This window comes from Anolis carolinensis, chromosome 2, assembly GCF_035594765.1.
Source record: "Anolis carolinensis isolate JA03-04 chromosome 2, rAnoCar3.1.pri, whole genome shotgun sequence".
NCBI lineage: Eukaryota > Metazoa > Chordata > Lepidosauria > Squamata > Dactyloidae > Anolis > Anolis carolinensis.
In genome coordinates, this window is record NC_085842.1 from 191,880,130 (window position 1) to 191,901,617 (window position 21,488).

The 21,488-nt window shown below is 42.1% G+C and overlaps 1 protein-coding gene across 1 annotated transcript in view; it reads left to right on the forward strand.

Annotated features, from left to right (window-relative positions):
* ap1m2 (adaptor related protein complex 1 subunit mu 2) overlaps positions 1-21,018 on the forward strand; it is a 37,729-nt gene extending 16,711 nt beyond the window's left edge. The window contains exons 4-12 of the mRNA XM_062971403.1: positions 133-263; positions 1,158-1,305; positions 9,292-9,418; positions 13,843-13,985; positions 15,359-15,430; positions 16,404-16,562; positions 17,858-17,983; positions 19,240-19,315; positions 20,197-21,018. Coding sequence (XP_062827473.1) covers positions 133-263; positions 1,158-1,305; positions 9,292-9,418; positions 13,843-13,985; positions 15,359-15,430; positions 16,404-16,562; positions 17,858-17,983; positions 19,240-19,315; positions 20,197-20,219 — 1,005 coding nt within the window. The 3' untranslated portion in view covers positions 20,220-21,018. The remainder of the gene's footprint in view (positions 1-132; positions 264-1,157; positions 1,306-9,291; positions 9,419-13,842; positions 13,986-15,358; positions 15,431-16,403; positions 16,563-17,857; positions 17,984-19,239; positions 19,316-20,196) is intronic.
* Positions 21,019-21,488: the final 470 nt, after the last annotated feature.

A 21,488-nucleotide genomic window follows, 5' to 3' on the forward strand; every position in this document is an offset into this window, starting at 1 on the left:
AAGTATTGCCCAGCTGTTGATTTTATACCACAAATATGGGTATTAGGGACCTGTAATTTCAACATTGTGAGCACAGAAAGTATGCCTTCAGTAAGAAATTTGTTGTGAATCCTTCTATCTTCTGCTTATCAGGTCTTTTCAGAATACTTTAAAGAACTAGAGGAAGAGAGCATTCGTGACAATTTTGTCATTGTATATGAACTACTGGATGAGCTGATGGACTTCGGGTTTCCCCAGACGACAGACAGCAAAATTTTGCAAGAGTGAGTCATTTTTCTACCACCTTCTCAAATTGCTTTTCTGTCACTGGGCAAATGACTTTGCAGAATTTGATTTCTTAAGAAGGCATATAAAGGAGTTTGTATGGAGCAACACGTTTCGGCAAGTTTCAGCTTTAACTTTGCATATTTTACTCTTTGTTGGGGTAACATTTTATTGTGGAGTACAGTTAATTTTATGATAATGATTTTGTCATTTGGGAGTTGTAGTTGCTGCAATTTATAGTTCACCTACAATCAAAGAGCATTCGGAACTCCACCAACGATGGAATTGAAACAGAACTCCCATGACCAATAGGAAATACTGGGAGGGTTTGGTGGGCATTGACCTTGAGTTTCAGAGTTGTAGTTCGCCTACATCCAGAGAGCACTGTGAACTCAAGCAATGATGGATCTGGACCAAACTTGGCACAAATACTCAATATGCCCAAATTTGAACACTGGTGGAGTTTGGGGAAAATAGACCTTGACATTTAGGAGTTGTAGTTGCTGGGATTTATAGTTCACCTACAATCAAAGAGCCCCTTGAACCCTACCAACAATCGAATTGGGCCAAACTTTCCACACAGGACCCCCATGACCAACAGAAAAAACTGGTCTTTGGCAACCCCTCTGACCCCCCCCCTCGTGACCCCCACAGGGGTCCTGACCCCCCAGGTTGAGAAACACTGATCTAGCTCAATATTGCCTAGTTAGGCCATGGTCACCATCACTTTTTCTGATATTCTGTTTCTGTCATTTGAGAGCAGAAGGTGCCCTTTGCTGAGCCCTCACTACTGAGGGAAAGTGCAATTGGATGCCTTATCGGGAAGAAAAAATAACTGTTCTTCAGAAGGCAGGTTTAGATCTTCTTGATCTTGCTTTTTTACACCATTGTAGGTACATCACTCAACAAGGCAACAAGCTAGATACAGGGAAATCTCGTGTTCCAGCCACTGTCACTAATGCCGTCTCCTGGAGATCAGAGGGCATCAAATACAAAAAGAACGAAGTCTTCATTGATGTCATTGAATCCGTCAATTTGCTGGTGAGTCATATAGTTTACCTGAAGTCAGAGTTATTCTCCCCACCTTTTATAAATTTATCATGATAAAATATGGATGTGTGTGAAATAGTCTCTGTTTGAAATAATGTTTTAAAACTTTATATATATACATATACATATACATATACATGTACAGTAGAGTCTCACTTATCCAACACTCGTTTATCCAACGTTCTGGATTATCCAACGCATTTTTGTAGTCGATGTTTTCAATAAATCGTGATATTTTGGTGCTAAATTCATAAATACAGTAATTACTACATAGCATTATTTCATATTGAACTACTTTTTCTGTCAAATTTGTTGTAAAGCATGATGTTTTGGTGCTTAATTTGTAAAATCATAACCTAATTTGATGTTTAATAGGCTTTTCCTTAAACACTCCTTATTATCCAACATATTTGCTTATCCAATGTTCTGCCCGTTTATGTTGGATAAGTGAGACTCTACTGTATATGTATACACACCCACACACATACACAGAGTAGAGTCTTGCTTATCCAACCTTCATTCATCCAATGTTCTGTATTATCCAATGTAGTATGCCTCCCGCCCAGATCCACAATTGTTTCTCTAGGCAGGCAAGGATCACAGATTTTAAAAAATCTTCACAGGACTGAACTTTTTACGGATTTAACTTCCAACAATGTTGTTACTGTAAGTTCATTTTATGCAATTCTTTCTTTATTTGTAGTCAGTTTTTAGTAGTCAATGTTTTTGCAGTGAATGTTTTCAATACATTGCAGCAATTACTACATAACATTACTGTGTATTGAACTGCTTTTTCTGTCGATTTGTTGTAAAACATGATGTTTTGGTGCCTAATTTGTAATATCATAACGTAATTTGACGTAAATAGGCTTTTCCTTAATCCCTCCTTATTATCTAACATTTTTGCTTATCCAACTTTCTGCTGGTATGCTTATGTTGGATAAGCAAGATTCTGTACAAACACACACACACACATACAGTGCTCCCTCACTTATCACGGGGGTAACGTTCCAGGACCACCTGCAATAAGTGAAAATCCACGAAGTAGAGGCGCTATATTTATTTCAATATTTACACATTATATTAGTAACTAGGAGCCCCGGTGGTGAAGTGCATTAAAGCACTGAGCTGGAGACCGAAAGGTCCCAGGTTCAAACCCCGGTAGCTGAGGGAGCGGCCACTGTTAGCTCCAGCTCCTGCCAACCTAGCAGTTCGAAAACATGCCAATGTGAGTAGATCAATAGGTACCGCTCCGGCGGGAAGGTAACGGGACTCCATGCAGTCATGCCGGCCACATGACCTGGAGGTGTCTATGGACAACGCCGGCTCTTCAGCTTAGAAATGGAGATGAGCACCAACCCCCAGAGTCAGACATGACTGGACTTAACATCAGGGGAAACCTTTACCTTTTTATTAGTAGTTAGGTGGCATTTCTCCCCTTCCTGCGCTTCTTCTTGGCGCCCTCCTCTCTGGCGCCTGCCAGTTTCCCTTTTGCGCGTGCGCCTCCCTCTCATCGGGATCCAGAGTGGCCTGGCTGGACGCCGACAAAAGAGAGGGTGAATGCGCAAAAGGGAAACTGGCAGGCGCCACCGCTCAGAAAAAAAAACGCAAAACAGTGAGGGAGCAAAAAGCAAACCTCAATGTAGTGAGGGAACACTGTACATATACATATACCCTGTTTCCCCTAAAATAAGACATCCCCGAAAAATAAGACCTAGTAGAAGTTTTGCTGAATTGCTAAATATAAGGCCTCCCCCGAAAGTAAGACCTGGCAAAGTTTTTGTTTGGAAGCATGCCCAGCGCCTGCCAAACAGAACACCAGAGCATGCAGGACTGGTAAATGTACATACCAGTTGTACATGGAAATAATGGTAGTAACAAGAAATTCTTGATAGGATTCAGTTTGTCTGGTTATGCTGGTTTGTGATGACAGCTACTGTACAGTATATAATAAATGTTTATTTTTTTGTTCAACAATAAATGTGAATTCTTCTTCATGGAAAAATAAGATATCCCCTGAAAATAAGACCTAGCACATCTTTGGGAGCAAAAATTAATATAAGACACTGTCTTATTTTCGGGGAAACACGGTATATACACACACACTAACTGCTCTGTGTGTGTGTGAGAGAGAGAGAGAGCCTGCCCAAATACTGTGGTGTAAAATAAACAATCCAGACATTTTGATATTTAAATTCAGGAACTAGAAATTATATTTACTTACTGTATCAGATTAGATATGCTTAATAAGGAATGGCAAATGAATTCATCTCCTAGCCTCCAGCTACCTGCGAAAGACATATACTCAGAGTAAGCTACGCATATTGTTAAGCATGTGCTTGCATGCCTAACAATGGTGCTTTTACTTTGAAAGAAAAGCAATTTATTGTGTAAGAAGAAGCCATCAAACAATTCATAGGAATATTTTCTCCCTTACTTCCTCCCTTAGAGAAAGCAGGAGGGGAGGGGCACCCCACCTAGCAAGCACTCCTTCAACCTCCTTGGGAAAACTTCACTTTATTCTACACTCTCCAGTTTCATCCACATGGAAACAAGGAAAACACAACCAGGACTTCGTCAGTCCTCTCTGTCTTTCTCTCATAACCTCCTCTCTCTCACACACTCCTCACTATTGTTTTTTGTCAGACCTGCTTTGGTCCCTCTTCCAGGAGAAAGGTGGCATAAAATTAGATTGATAGATGACAGCCACTTTGAATCCCCTTTGGGAGAGATAAAGCAGGGAACAACAACAACAACAACAACAACAATAGTAATAATACACTTGGAGCCTCCGGTGGCGTAGTGGACTAAAGCCTTGTGACTTGAAGGTTGGGTTGCTGCCCTGAAAGCTGCCAGGTTCGAATCCCATGAGCTCCCTCTATCAGCTCCAGCTCCATGCGGGGACATGAGAGAAGCCTCCCACAAGGATGGTAAAAACATCAAAACATCCGGGCGTCCCCTGGGCAACGTCCTTGCAGACGGCCAATTCTCTCACTCCAGAAGTGACTCAAGTTGCTCCTGACACAAAATAATAATAATAATAATAATAATAATAATAATAATAATAATAATAATAATAATACATTTTACTTATATTCCACTCTATCTCGGAGCAGATTACAGAACATATATGAGGTAAATATTCAATGCCTTTTACACAACGACACAGACAGAGGTAAAAGTCTTCCCCTTTTTTCTTCATCTACGTCTGGAGGTGATGCTCAACTTCCACCCATGGGGAAGTTCCATTTTCCCATGCCTAGGAGCCTGTTATCCATAGAGTCTCTGATCTGTTGCCAGCATGTTTTGCATATCTGCACGGACACCCTTTTACCTTCCTTTTACCTTCCTGCTGAGGTGGTACCTATTCATCTACTCACATTGCATGCTTTCGAACTGCTAGGTTGGCAGATACTGGGGCTGACAGTTGGGAGCTTGCGGCTTTGAACTGCCGACCCTCCGGCCGACAGATTTTCCTTCAGCTAGTGACTTAACATGCTGCGCTACCGCAGCCCCTCACTGCGGCATAATAATAATAATAATAATAATAATAATAACAACAACAACAACAACAACAACAACATTGGGTGCCGTGCCAAAAGATCTCAGCTGGCATTTGGAAACAATAAACATTGACAAAATTACGATCTGCTAACTGCAAAAGGCCACCCTACTGGGATCTGCGCGCATCATCCGAAAATACATCATACAGTCTTAGACACTTGGGAAGTGTTAGACTTGTGATTTTGTGATACGAAATCCAGCATATCTATCTTGTTTGCTGTGTCATAAAATAATAATAATAATAATAATAATAATAATAATAATAATAATAATAATAATAGGATTTCTTCAAGTCTAAGACTCACATCTTTTCTAGATAAACATCTCTAAATTGGGGTGCATCTTAGAATTGCAGGTGTATCGTGTAATTGTGTTGGTGGTGGCTGCACTGAAATTAGGGTGCATCTTACAATCAGTGGCATCTTACAATTGAAGAACTATGGTAGATGGATGGATGGATGAACAGAGCCTTCATGAACACCGTAACAGAGATGGGCCCATCTTGCCTCCTAGAGATCGTGTGTAGGCAGCTGCCTTTGACTGCTTGCTGACTTGCTCTCCCTGGGTGGCACAGTGTGTAGGGCAGGTCCCTGGAGGAGCACCCCATAGACCAGGGGTCCCCAAACTAAGGCCCGTGGGCTGAATACGGCCCTCCAAGGTCACTGACCTGGCCCCTGTCCTAAACTTTAGACTTAGGGTTGACCTAAGTCTACCTGGTCTTTGAAGGTCTCTTTGCTTATCTATGGTCTTATGAGATCATCTAGATGGTCTTTGAAGGTCTCTTTGCTTAGCTATGGCCTTATGAGACCATCTAGATCACATTTGGAGGTCACTTTCCTTACCTATGTTTTTATGAGATTGTCTAGATGGCCTTGGGGGGCACCTTTCTTTACCTATGGTCTTATGAACCATCTAGATGGTCTTTGGAGGTCTCTTTGCTTATCTATGGTCTTATGAGATTGTCTAGATGGTCTTTGAAGGTCTCTTTGCTTAGCTACGGCCTTATGAGACCATCTAGATGGTTTTTGGAGGTCACTTTCCTTACCTATGGTCTTATGAGACCATCTAGATGGTCTTTGGAGGTCCCTTTCTTTACCTATGGTCTTATGAGACCATCTAGATGGTCTTTGGAGGTCTCTTTGCTTACCTATGGTCTTATGAGACCATCTAGATGGTTTTTGGAGGTCACTTTCCTTACCTATGGTCTTATGAGACCATCTAGATGGTCTTTGGAGGTCCCTTTCTTTACCTATGGTCTTATGAGACCATCTAGATGGTCTTTGGAGGTCTCTTTGCTTACCTATGGTCTTATGAAACCATCTAGATGGTTTTTGGAGGTCACTTTCCTTACCTATGGTCTTATGAGACCATCTAGATGGTCTTTGGAGGTCCCTTTCCTTACCTATGGTCTTTGGAGGTCTCTTTGCTTACCTATGGTCTTATGAGATCGTCTAGATCAGGGGTCCCAAACTAAGGCCCTCCAAGGTCATTGACCTGGCCCCTGTCCTGAACTTTAGACTTCGGTTTGACCTAAGTCTGAAACAACTTGAAGGCACACAACAACAACAATCCTAATTTTTTACTATTTCATCCTAGTCCAGCCCCCCAACAGTCTGTGGGACTGTGAATCGGCCCTCCACTTAAAAGGTTTGAGGGCCCCTACCATAGACATATTAAGCTCTCACTTGCTGACCTCCAGTTGTCCTCCTGGTGGTGTTGGGATGAGTGCATCCTTCCTGCTCCATACTCTCCAGCAACAGAAATGGGACGGGGAGACCAAAGGGATGACTGCTTCTCCAAGAATCAGCCATTCTGTGCACCACTAGCAGAGGGTTAGTAAGCAATTATCACCTTCTTTTGCTCCTTCCCTTCGTTTGAACCCATAAAGTTCTATCCCTCTGGCTCTTTTTGGCCAGGAGGAGCATTACAATGGGAGGAATTGGAAGGAGCAGGACTTACCACTTAAGTGACGTGGGTTGCATGGGTGGATATTCTGAATAATGATGAAAGCAGCAGCTGTTGGTGCACACAGCAGCTGCAGCCTCCTTGCAAATCCTCCCTGTCTCTCCCTCTCTGGGTGGCATCGGAAACTGCACTGGGTTTGGGTTCACTGTGCAGAACCCCCACTGCTGTGCTGCCCAGAGGGGCAATTTGAGAGAGCAAATTGGGAGATCAGCTGGCTGCTCCTTCCTTGACCCACCCTGCTTGCTGTACCTCCCTCCCTGCCCCCCCACAAGAGACAGGGAAAGTGAGCTGTTCATGCCCAGGCTTTAGGGCATGACTGCCCCTCACTTGCACCCTTCCCTGATTCTCTTAGAAACATGCTGCCCAGAGGGAAAGAAGGAAGGCAAATCAGAAGAAACAGGCGGCTTCTTGGGGGAGCCCATTCTGCCTCCACCCAGTCATTCGGCTTTTCCTTCTCCTGGCTTGGGCAAGGGATGGGCACAATGCCCTCACCTGCCCTCTCCTCCCAGAAAAACACCTGCCTGCTTGTGTATCCCCTGTACCAATGGGATTTAGGCCTGCATAAATAGGGGTCTAGTTGCTAATATCTGCTGGATAGTGGAGGAAGCCAGGGAGTTTCAGAAAAACATCTGCTTTATTGACTATTCTAAAGCCTTCGACTATGTGGATCATAATAAACTATGGCATGTTCTTGGTGGTATGGGGATACCAAGTCACCTTGTCTGTCTCCTGAGAAATCTGTACAAAGACCAAGTAGCCACAGTAAGAACAGATCACGGAATAACAGACTGGTTCAAGATTGGGAAAGGAGTGCGGCAGGGCTGCATACTTTCTCCCTCCCTATTCAACTTGTACGCAGAACACATCATGCGACATGTGGGGCTTGAGGAATCCAAGGCCGGAGTTAAAATTGCTGGAAGAAACATTAACAACCTTAGGTATGCAGATGATACCACTCTGATGGCCAAAAGCGAGGAGGAGCCGAGGAGCCTTATCACCAAGGTGAAAGAAGAAGGTGCAAAAGCTGGGTTGCAGTTAAACGTCAAGAAAACTACAGTTAAACGTCATGGCAACTACACCTATTGATAACTGGCAAATAGAGGGAGAAAACATGGAGGCAGTGACAGACTTTATATTTCTAGGCGTGAAGATCACTGCAGATGCAGACTGCAGCCAGGAAATCAGAAGACGTTTACTTCTTGGGAGGAGAGCAATGGCCAACCTTGACAAAATAGTGAAGAGCAGAGACATCACACTGGCCACGAAGGTCCACATAGTCAAAGCAATGGTATTCCCCATAGTAACCTATGGATGCGAGAGCTGGACCATAAGGAAGGCTGAGCGAAGGAAGATAGATAATTTTGAACTCTGGTGCTGGAGAAAAATCCGGAGAGTGCCTTGGACCGCAAGAAGATCCAGCCAGTCCATCCTCCAGGAAATAATGCCCGGCTGGTCACTGGAGGAAGGATATTAGAGGCAAAGTTGAAGTATTTTGGCCACATCATGAGGAAACAGGAAAGCTTGGAAAAGATCATGATGCTGGGGAAAATGGAAGGAAAAAGGAAGAGAGGCCGACCAAGGGCAAGATGGATGGACGGTATCCTTGAAGTGACTGGCTTGACCTTGAAGAAACTGGGGGCGGTGACGGCCAACAGGGAGCTCTGGCGTGGACTGGTCCATGAGGTCACGAAGAGTCGGAGACAACTAAACGACTGAGCAACAGCAGTGCCTAGATCAAGGGAAGTCATGCTATCCATCTATTTTGCCTTTGCCAGACCACACCTGGAATACTGTGTCCAATTCTGGGCACCGCAACTTAAGGGAGATGTTGACAAGCTGGATGTGTCCAGAGGAACAAGCCCTACGAGGAGTGGTTTAAAGAGCTGGGCATGTTTCACCTGCAGAAGACTGATAGGAGACATGTTAGCCATGTATAAATATGTGAGGGGAAGTCATAGGGAGGAGGGAGCAAGCCTGTTTTCTGCTGCCCTGGAGACTAGGATGCAGAAAAAGGCTTCAAATTACAAGAAAGGAGAATCCACCTGAACATTAGGAAGAACTTCCTAACTGTGAGAACTGTTCAGCAGTGGAACTCTCTGCCCCAGTGTGGTGGAGGCTCCTTCTTTAGAGGCTTTTAAGCAGAGGCTGGATGACCATCTGTCGTGATTGCTTTGAATGCCATTTTCCTGTTTCTTGGCAGGGGGTTGGACTCGATGGCCCACAAGGTCTCTTCCAACTCTAGGATTCTATGATATTATGTAACAGCAGGAATAATTGAGAACAGAGAGCACGAGGGAGCAAAAGCTGGGCCTTGAAAATAGTCTTCCCTGTATTGGGTGACTTCAGTGTGATACTTAGTACTGAGAAGGAGCAGCTACTCTTCCTCATAGCCATGAGGGCAAAGGAAATTTGTTGCCCTCCCAACCCAGGCCCTACTTTGTCTTTCAGGTGAATGCCAATGGAAGTGTCCTATTAAGTGAGATTGTGGGCTCCATCAAGCTTAAAGTGTTCCTCTCGGGCATGCCAGAGTTGCGCCTGGGCCTCAACGACCGGGTGCTCTTTGAACTCACAGGACGTAAGTAACTCGAGGGGGGGGGGACATCTGTTTGGGGGGTGGGCTAGGCAGCCACTGGAATTCTGGACTTGACTAACATGGGCTGCCCAGCAGCAAATTTGACACCAGGAATTTCTTTAAGGTTTTTGCTTAATACCCATATTTACTCGAGTTTAATGCACCATCAAATCTAATGTACACCCCAGTTTTCAAAATCCTGCAACCAAAAAAAGCGTTTTCTGGCTAATATAATAAGATAAAGGCTTCCCCTGACGTTAAGTCCAGTCGTGACTGACTCTGGGGGTTGGTGCTCATCTTCATTTCTAAGCCGGAGAGCCGGCGTTGTCCATAGACATCTCCAGGTCATGTGGCCGGCATGACTACATGGAGCGCCATTACCTTCCCGCCAGAGCGGTACCTATTGATCTACTCACATTTGCATGTTTTCAAACTGCTAGGTTGTCAGGAGTGGGGCTAACAGCAGGTTAGCCCCGGGATTTGAGCCTGGGACCTTTCGGTCCGCAAGATCAGCAGCTTAGCGCTTTAACACACTTCGCCACTGGGGCAGCAGTAAAAAGTGCACTCTTTGCAATTTGGCCAAAAAAAGGTGTGCACTACAGTTGCTGTTAGGTTATAATTTCTTCTTTTAGAAACAAAAGTGTCAGAACACCAATGCTTTCAGCAATAGAAAAGAAAACCTTGGGTACATCTATGCTGTTGAATGAATCCACTTTAACTGCCCTGGATCAATGCCATGGGGTCATGGGGGCTGTAGTTTGGAATCATGGGTTGGGGTTGGTCTGCCAAAGAATGCTGATGCCTCACCAAACTACAAATCCAAGCATTACATAGCACTGAGCTATGGCAATTAAATTAGACAAATAGGAGCTCCAGATAGTCCTGAAGCAACTTCCCCTTTTGTTTTGGCTCAGCACTAAGATTACCGTATTTTGCGAATTTGATGAGCACCCTAAATTGGGGGATGCAATTTAGCCCAAAAAGGTGAGCATTACATCCAAGTAAATAGGGTATTTGAGAATTTTCACCATATATGGATTAGGTTTAGTTTGGAGCCAGAAAGCTATTTTGAACTTTAGTGTTAATTTATGGAGGGCATCAAGTCAGTCTAGATCAGCGGTTATCAACCTGTGGGTCTTCAGATGTTTTGGCCTTCAACTCCCAGAAATCCTAACAGCTGGTAAACTGGCTGGGATTTCTGAGAGTTGTAGGCCAAAACACCTGGAGATCCTCAGATTGAGAACTTACTACTGGTTTAGACATCCCCTCCCTTAGTACTAGGCTCCAGAGCTGCTTTTGCTGGTACACAGTGAGGTCATCTGTGCAGCTTCTTAGACTTGGATTTTATTTTTGGACAACTTTCCATTGTAATGTTGCACTAGGGGGAAATCATTCTCTTTTCTGTTCTCTTCTTGCCCCTTCAACACAACTCATAGGTTTTCTGTCCTATCTCTTTTCTGCGACATCGCATGGCTCAATTTTATGTTTTGAAGACGGAGGTGTTAATTGCTCTCTCTTCTTTTCCACTAAAGTTTTTAAGAGCTTGTATGATAGTCCTCCTCTTTGCCCTTCGATTACTATAGGCAACTGCCTCCACAGTCATTAATACCACTGGGGCCATTGTTTGGTTCCAGACTCTTCCCTCAGTCTGAACACTAGACAGTTGAATTGCATTTAAGAAACTTTCTTCTTTTTTTCTTTTTTTTTACTCCCCCCCCCCCCGGGAATTTTTATTAATCATTATTTTATAATACATAATCATACTTACATTTTCCTTTTCCATTCCCTTCTCCCTCACCCACACCCACCCACCCCCTCCCTGTTGACAACTTAAACCTTATTTTCTTGTTACATGAGCCTTCTTTCCATTCTTTCCAATTTTTTCTTCCAACTTTCATCATATGGTTTAACAATCTATAGCCATCTGCTAAATGGAGTCCATATTTCTTTAATTTTCTTCTGTTTGTCTGACCATGTTTTTTTGTTTCTTATAATGTCCATAATATCCAGTTGTATTTGATCCTATATATATTCATACCATTTACAAGTGTCCATTTCTTTTTATCCTTCCACCCCCACACTATTACTGCGTGTGCGGCTCTAAACATTATCATCATTAAGTCTTGGTCTTGGTCTTTAATTCTTCTATCCTCATATATCCCTATTAACAGAATTTGCATATTTATATCAAATTTGGTTTTAGTATGTAATTCAATCTGGGTTAGAATTTGTTTCCAATTTTTTTTTATCTCTTCACATTCCCACCATAGATGAGAGTACCATGACTCCCTATCCCCACAATGCCAACATTTGGGATTTAATCCCCGAATCATGTGTGCCAGCTGAATTGGTGTTCTGTACCATTTCGTAATTATTTTCAGTTCTAATTCCTTATATTTGTCTATTTTTATTTTATTTAAACCATTGACTATCTTTTCTATCTTTTCTTTTCCTAGGCTCCCTTCCTTTTCCCACTTGTTTTCCATTATTCTATACATAGACTCCTTATCTTCTATCATTCTTCCATATATTTTATTTAATCCTTTTTTTACCACCAAGTCTGTCTTTTAATATCTTGTCTATTATATTTTCTCCCTCATTACTTTCTTCCTTCTTGATTTGTTCCCAAATTCCTCTTAGTGTTAACCAATTTATCCCACTCCCTAATCTTTCCAATTGCTTCCATTCCATTAATTCCTTATTTTCATTATATAAATCTTTAATTTTACTATATCTCATCTGTTTCAATTTTTTTATAATACTCCTGTCCTCATTATTTCTTAAACTACCTATCGGGGCTTCTTTTGATAAGTATGGCATCCATTTCTCTTTCCATTTCCCCCATATTTTTAATGCTATTTTCCTTGGGCCTAGCATTTAAGAAACTTTCTTATCCATATATAAATGATAGTGACGCATCATGGTATAATGCGTTGAGAATAGGACTCTGAGAGACCAGGGTGTGAATCCCTCCTCAACCAAGGAAACTCACTGGGTGACCTTGAGCAAGTAATATTCTCTCAATCTTAGAGGATGGCAATGGCAAGCCTCCTCTGGACAAAGCTTGTCAAGAAAATCCCCTTGTTATGTTTCCCTTGGGAACACCATAACTCCAAAACAACTTGAAGGCACTAAAAAAAGACAGCAACTGGTAGTGAATATACAGCAGCTGTGATCAATAGAAGACAAATGATATTTTATTATAGTACAAACCTGAGATACTGTTAAAGACGCCTGAGTCTCTCTTACACTCCAGTACGGATATTTAGTTGCAGTGTGTAATGGCAAAACATAATTCACTTTGTTACATGATTTATCATTAGATAGTTCTACATTATAAACTATCAAGGAAGGTGAAAAAAATTCAACAGTGCCTTGACAGCAAGACAACTTGTCAAGGCTTTCCCGACTCCTGTGAGAGTTCTTGCCTTCACTAGAATAATAAGCTCTTCTTTTCCATTGCATTTTGCAAAAATGTCTCTAGCATATTTTCCTTTTCTGATGCACTATAAGTAAAAAAGGGGGGCAGACTGTTTGCTTGCAAATGATCCATCCAGGATTTCAACTTTTTGTGATCTCTGCAGCAAGGCAGCAATTCCTCCGGTTTGACATTTCACACTTCAGAGAAATGCACAGAATTTGTCTTGCAAATGTGTAAATTGTCTGCTAGACAGATGAAAAAAGATGTCTTGTGTTAAAGTGGGTTATCTTTTTGCATGTTCTCATTTAGTATATAAGTGTGAAACCAGATTTCCATTCCTATTATTCTGTAATATTCCTTGTTGTTATGTGCCTTCGGATTAACTGCAATGTATGGCAACTATCCCATACATTATTTTGCGGCAAGATTCATTCTAAGTTAGACATTGCCTTAGTCTGGGAGAGTGTGGCTTGTCAAGGTCACTCAGGGGCGTCCCAAAGTCCTAGCCTAACACTCGGATCAACAGCCCATATAGCACTAGCTGCCCTATATTCCTAGATAACTCCTCAACTGACTTAAGGTAAAGGTTTTCCCCCTGACGTTAAGTCCAGTCATGTCTGACTCTGTTGGTGCTCATCTCCATTTCTAAATCGAAGAGCTGGCGTTGTCCGTAGACACCTCCAAGGTCATGTGGCCGGCATGATTGCATGGAGCGCCGTTACCTTCCCGCCGGAGCGGTACCTATATTCCTAGATAACTCCTCAACTGACTTACACCACATCATTTTAAACTCTTCCCCACCCCATCTGCTCTCAGCCTTTCACAGGCACATCCACACACTCTGCTGATTTCATATCTTCCAGGAACCCCTATTCCTCTTTATAACATGGACACGAGTTACTATTATACAGGCATCATAGAGCCATTAAAAGTACTATGAAAGTAGTAGTGGTTGGGGTTTCTGTCATCAATAGCTTCATCTCATGCCTCCATGTCTTTCTTTCAGGTGGAAAAAATAAATCGGTGGAGCTGGAGGATGTGAAGTTTCACCAGTGTGTGAGACTGTCACGGTTTGACAATGACCGCACCATTTCCTTCATTCCCCCTGATGGAGATTTCGAACTCATGTCTTATCGACTGAATACCCAAGTAGGTCTTGGTATCTGCCCAAGAGCAAGGTCTTACAAGGGTGATTGCATCGACATTCCTCCTTCTCTGGTGCAAACAAGAGTTTTCTTCTGCACTTATGGATTCACAGTGGCCTTGATTAATTTATTTTCCAAAACTACCTTTTTCCTAGTGGAAGAGTCTCCTGTCAGAAAGACAGTGTGCAGTACATCCTGTTCCAAAAGCCATGTGAAAGATCCTCAGATTTGGAATCACAACAGTGGCAGTGAGAAGTTTCCATTAGTTGATAATGAAAACTCTTTATTTAGCACCATTGCATGTATAGTGACAAAATGTGATTAACACTTTGTAACAATTTTTTTCTGTTCCTGGTTTGAAAGTGTTATTTCCTGTTTAATTGTGTGGTACTTACTTTGAAACTTCATTTGTGTAACCATAAACTATGTTGAATTGGTCGAGACTCTTATGAGATATTCATTGAAAAATGATAGCAAAATGTGCTGCAGGATGTTCTGCAAAAACAAAGTTTTTCCATGTTTTGATGATAGAACTAATTAGGAAATGACATTTATAAGCCAGGAACAAAAATGGTGTTACATACGTAGTGCAATGAAAACTCTTTATTTAGCACCATTATACGTATTGTGACAAAATGTAAGTGAGTAATCTGTGACTTCGTGCTTCTGCTGGAATACAACTCCTATCATTCCAAATAATTGGTTATGTTGACCAGGGCTGATGGGAGTGTCAACTCAACAATATTTGGAAGACCACATTTTCCCACCGCTCCTTTATATGCTGTTGCGGTTAATTTGTACACTCCCAGATCTTTGGAAAGATTATTTTCCTTCCTCTGATGTCTTTCCTGACATGAACATAAATAGAACTTAACACTGTTTAGTATAAAAGGTTAGAGGAAGTTGCTGGAAAATATCTCATCCCATGAGCTTTGTTCTTGTCTTCTATTGACTTGACATTTCTTCATTGAATGAGAAGAGTAGTCACGCTGTGACATACAAAATCCTAATCAGAGCAACACTGATTAACTTGAGAATGGAGAAATGCCTAGAAATTGGGTGTTCTTCAGTTTTCATCATACCAGGAATTTTTCCTGGCACAATTTAAAGTGCTGGTTGTGATCTTCAAAACCCTATATGACCCAGGTCTGGTATGCCTAGCAGACCAGACTTCCCTGTATGGTCCTTGAGAGAGGGAGGCTTTTCTCTCAATCCTTCTGTCATCTCAGCCGTATTTGAGGGGAGTGCAAGCGAAGGCCTTTTTGGTGTCTGCCTCTTGGAACTCCCTTCCAAGGACCACTTCTTTCTCTGTCAGAAGGCAAAACCTTTTTTTTAGTCTAACACACTCTCTCCTTCTTCTTTTCTCCCTGCATCAAGGTGAAACCTCTCATCTGGATTGAGTCTGTCATCGAGAAATTCTCTCACAGCCGAGTGGAGATCATGGTTAAGGTGAATTGCTTTTGCCTCCCTATGGAGAGCCTCCACAACAAAGAAGCAAAGCAAAGCATGACAGAATTGGGCTCATGATTCTTGGCTATTTATTTCATACACACACACACAATTTTGATATACCACCTTTCTCAACCCTGGGAGGACTCAAGGTGGTTTACAACATATTAATGGCAAAAATTCAATGTCAACATACATATAATAGAAAAAAATTATAATAAAACATTAACATATAACTATAAATTAAACTGTAAGTTAACTGTAAGTTAACTAGTTTTACATAGTTTTGACATTTCTGATAGACTTGCACATGATTTTTACTGTTTAAAATTGTTCAAACTGATTGCATTGTATGCCACTTTCAAAGGTAAAGGTAAAGGTAAAGGTTTCCCCTGACGCTAAGTCCAGTCGTGACCGACTCTGGGGGTTGGTGCTCATCTCCATTTCTAAGCCGAAGAGTCGGCGTTGTCCGTAGACGCCTCCAAGGTCATGTGGCCAGCATGAGTGCATGGAGCGCCGTTACCTTCCCGCCAGAGCGGTACCTATTGATCTACTCACATTTGCATGTTTTCGAACTGCTAGATTGGCAGGAGCTGGGGCTAACAGCGGGCGCTCAAGCCGCTCCCAGGATTTAAACCTGGGACCTTTCGGTCTGCAAGTTCAGCAGCTCAGTGCTTTAACACACTTCGCCACCGGAGTTCAGATGTGTAAAAACACATAAATATTGAAATCAATCCATTCATCTGCATTGTCTTGGACAGATGTCTCTCCAGCTAACAATAAGCTGGCCATGGCTTTTGAGAGCTGGGGCCCACCTTTGTGGGACCAAAGGTTGGACATCATTGACCTTGACTGTATAGGTCAAAAATCTAGCATCCTTTTGCAGCAGTGTAAAGCAAGAAACAAACAAACTCATGAACTCATCACAAATTATTTCCTTCCCTTCCTCTACCTGCACTTTCTTCTTGGAAAGGCAAAGGGCCAGTTCAAGAAGCAATCGGTGGCCAATGGTGTGGAGATCTGTGTTCCTGTCCCCAGTGACGCTGACTCACCCAAGTTCAAGACTAGCATTGGGAGTGCAAAATACCTGCCTGAAAAGGATGTGGTCATCTGGAGCATCAAATCCTTCCCGGTGAGAAGCACACTTTTTCCTTTCTCTCCCCACATAGCCTCTGGACTCTGGTTCTTTTAGATCAGGGTCCTCAAAGTTTTTGAACAGATGGCTGGTTCACTGTCCCTCAAACTGTTGGAGGTCCAGACTATAGTTTGAAAAAACCATGATCGAATCCCTATGCACATTATACAGATCATATTTATAGTGCAGAGAAATGTGAAACATCAATACAATATATAAAATTAAAAACAATTTTAACCTACATAAATTTAACAATGGGAAGTACAGTAGAGTCTCACTTATCCAACACTCACTTATCCAATGTTCTGGATTATCCAACGCATTTTTGTAGTCAATGTTTTCAATACATCGTGATATTTTGGTGCTAAATTCGTAAATACAGTAATTACTTAATTTGTAAAATCATAACCTAATTTGATGTTTAATAGGTTTTTCCTTAATCCCTCCTTATTATCCAACATATTCACTTATCCAACATTCTGACGGCCCGTTTATGTTGGATAAGTGAGACTGTATGGGCCTGCTTTTGACTGATGAGATAGTCAAATTAAAAAGGATTGTTGTTGTTGTGCTTCTTCAAGTCATACCAGATTTAGGACAACCCAAAGTCTAAAGTTTAATTCCGTACCTCACAACCTCTGAGGATGCCTGCCATAGATGTGGGCGAAACGTCAGGAGAGAATTCTTCTGGAACATGGCCACACAGCCCAAAAGACATACAGCAACCCTCTAAAGTTTATGTTGGGGTGGGTAAATGATGTTGGAAGGTTGCATCTGGCCCATGCAATTGTTTTAGATCAATTGCATGTTGCAGACAATTGAAGTTTTGCTACTAACTGCAGTGAGATGTGGAGATTTTATCCCAATATGCTTTGGCTGTATTTGTGCTAGAGGACCGTCCATATACTCGTACATTGCTGAAATCTGCCTCTGGAAGGGGAGAGAGGCTAGGTGATGGTTAATGAGTCCTTGCCCACTAGAATCTCTGTAAAGTTTGGAGAAACAGCCACAAGATTAATGAATGGCTTCTGGAAATAATGACAGGATTTATTAGAGCTTGGAAAAATTATTTTGGAGGATTGACACAATCCCTCAACCACCTGGGGAGTTCTAGGAGTTGTGGTCCAAAATAGTACACTTTCCAAACTCTGGTTTTCCTGCCCCTTTGTTGTGGATCACAGAGGAACCTAACCATCCACTGCCATATTGTTATTTCTTGTCTTCAGTGACAGACACCGCTGGCATTGACCTCCCTAACTAATGATCTTCTGTTTTGGCCTTTTGCTCTACAGGGTGGCAAGGAGTACTTGATGCGAGCTCACTTTGGGCTGCCCAGTGTTGAGAACGAGGAGCTGGAGGGCCGGCCCCCAATCTCCGTCCGGTTTGAAATCCCCTACTTCACAGTCTCAGGGATCCAGGTAAGTGGCATTAAATTACACTATGTAACAGAGTTTTTGTTCCTAGGTTACAGATGTCATTTCCTAGTTGGTTCTATCATAAAAACATGGAAAAAGTTGATTAAACTGCAAAAAGTTTGTTTTTGTGGGACATCCTTTAGCATATTTTGCTATCTTTTTTCCATGAAGATCTCAAACAATTCAACACAGTTTGTGGCAGCCACAAAACGAAGTTTCTGGAGTATAACAATTACTTTCAAAGTAAGTACAACACAATTCAACAGGAAATAACACTTTCAAACCAGGAACAGATTTTTTTTTCAAAAAAATTTTCATAGTGTTATTTGGGAACTGAGAAGAGTGAGACCATTCATCTCCCAGGGAAATGTCTGTATGCACATGCACACATATACATTACTGTGACCAAATGTTATTCTCTTCTTTGTTTTTTTTTTTAAGTTGTAGTGCTGTTAAGTAGAAGTGTTATTTTACTCATGCATTGCAACTGTAATAAACACTGTTTTGAAAAAACAGACTGAGATTTTTTTGCTCCAATTTTTTTTTCTCCAATTAAACCCACACAGGGATGGGAACAAAATGTTGCAGCTGGTGGCAGGAATGGCCAGAAAATAGTCCAAGGCAATGGAAAATGCCATTCTGGTGTTTGTTCAAAAACAGAAATAAAAAAACCCTGAGAAGTATAGTAACAAATACCAAAAATCTTTGACACACTTGCCCTGTCTGGAGGAGACCAAAGTTTTTCAGACTGTGATAGGAAGATTGATGAAAGTCTTTCCGAGGGTGAAGATGAAAGAGAAATCCATTACATATCTGCAATTAAAATCTTTTTTTTTCATGTCTTAAGGAACTGCAAGTCACTTCTGGTGTAAGAGAATTGGCCGTCTGCAGGACGTTGCCCAGGGGACGCCGTGATGTTTTGATGTTTTACCATCCTTGTGGGAAGCCTCTCTTGTGTTCCTGCATGGAACTGGAGCTGACAGAGGGAGCTCATCCATGCTCTCCAGGGGTTAGATTCGAACAGGCAACCTTCAGGTCATCAACCCAACCTTCAAATCAGCAGTCTGCTGGCACAAGGGTTTAATTCACTGAGCCACTGGGGGCTCAATTAAATCGATGGAAGACAGGTGATTGAAATGGGAATGTCTGAAATATAGCTGGAAGATGGTTCTCCTTCTGTATGCCTCCATCTGAGGTGATGAGTGACTTGAAAAGGCACAAGAACACTTTCTTTTTCCTTCCTTCCTTCTCCAATTCAGGTCCGATACATGAAGATAATTGAGAAGAGTGGGTACCAGGCTCTACCATGGGTCCGATACATCACCCAGAGTGGGGGTAAGTTGGCAATGCTGTGAGGAACTGAATGTATAAATACAGTGACATGGCCGTAATTTTGGCTTATTCATTTATGTATATAGAATTTGCATTCTGCCTTTCTCCCATTCTGTTAGAGATAATTGGTCATCTTTGGAAAATGTACATCTGACTACCTTTGGCCTAGAGGGGTTCTGGGATTGCATGCAATCTCTCTTCTTCTCTGGAAATTATATGAATACACTTTGGTTTCTGGGACCCACTCTGGTTTTCCTTGAAAATTCATGTTTGGGATCTACAAAAGGCCCACATCCAAATGCCCCCCATTTTAATCCTAGCAGCAGTCTGTAAAGTTTTCACAGGGTCCTAGGAAGGAAAATAGATTCCCAGACTCAAATGTAGTTATTCAGCATTGGCCTTGAGAAAGTAAGTTCTCAAAGCTTCCTTCTTTCATGCGTTTTTGTTCCTGCCTCTTTGGATTACTGGGCTTGTATGGCAGACTTACTGTGTTTGCTTTTGAAATGGCAGAACTGTGTTTGCTAGAGGAGGTGCTTTTAACCTATAACCCTCACAATTCTTTACCTCCTTTGACTGTATTGAATCAAATGTTTGCTATGTTTGTTTTGGAAGCCGCCCTGAGTTCCTTTGTGGGAGAGAGGGCAGGTTAGAAATAAATTATTTTATTATGACACAGAAAACAAGATAGATATGCTGGATTTCGTATCACAAAATCACAAGTCGAACACTTCCCAAGTGTCTAGGACTGTGTGATGTATTTTCAGATAATAATAATAATAATAATTATTATTATTATTATTATTATTGTGTGGATGATGCTTATGGGTGCTCCAATGTAAAGGTTATCCTGGGTTTTATATATTCTATATCTTTTTTTGTTCCAGATTATCAGCTCCGGACCCATTAGTCTTGTGCCTCTGCAGTATCAGGATCCAGCCTTATTCAGATTGAAGTGATTGGGATGCCTATTAATCTTGGCTCTCACTGAAGCTCTGTTTGTGTGTGTATTTGTGTGTATGTACTTCTTATCTTATAATGCCACCCCATTCCCCCTCCATCCAATGTCAACTTGATCTGGACTGCCCTTCCCAGTACCTGAAGGAAGAATCATGTCCTCTAACTTGTTGCCCTTGGTGGCGTTTGCATGGCTGCCCAACCTGTACGGTGGTGGGCCTTCCATTGGTGAAAATGTCTGTAAGGCACTGCCATATAATCCAGATTATCAAAGCAGACAATCCATATAATCTGCTTTGAACTGGATTATATGAGTCTATGCTGCCATATAATCCAAAGCAGATAATCTTGATTTTATACAGCTGTGTAGAAGGGGCCTAAGACTGCACTCTGAAAAAACTCTGAAACAGCACAACTCCCCAGCCTTCCACCTGAGGGTTTTCATAGACAATGAGCTGCCTATGTCCATCTGGTGCTGGAAAAGAGGAGCAACACCCACATGAAAACGGGAATGAAAGACATAGGTTTGAACCTCAATTTGGATAAAACGTTTTTGAGTTGTTGTGACCAAGCTCCTTCTCCCCCCCCCCCCCCCCCGCCCCACCATCGCTCAGTTCCCCATTTGTAAAGTGAGAATGGCAGATGACTACCTCTTGTTACAAAGGGGAGTGACAAAAAGTTACTACTTCCCTGTGCCTTTAGACCACAATGAGCTATAAATGTAAGAGAAATAAATTAATACTTTTCAATGAGGGGTGAGCATTACAGGTGTGTGTCATTGGTCTACATGGAGTGCCCCCCCCCCCCTCGGGGCTCTTACTTCTGCTTAAACCCAGCTCGATAGGCAAGAAATGAAAGGGCTGACTTTGGTTCCTGTGTTGCCCAGTTCTCACAATAGCCAGATATGTTGCTTGCCATGTTTTCTTAACTGGCCCCGGTGGGTAACAGCAATGCTGGCAGCATCTGGTCCATTCTGCAAATTCAGGAGCTGCTTCCAAGATGTGCGGAAGACCCTCTTATTTTCCATCCTTGCATTGCTTCAACACGTGGCCAGAAAGAGTGGAGCAGGAAAGCCTGCTTTGTATATATCTCTCTATGTCACGACCCAGGCGGCAGAGGCACCAATAACCATACACAGAGGCCAGAATCTAACTAATATCTTTATTGAAGGAATATATAAAGTTAATAAAAACAAGTGTAGAAAATAGTCCAGAATTAGACC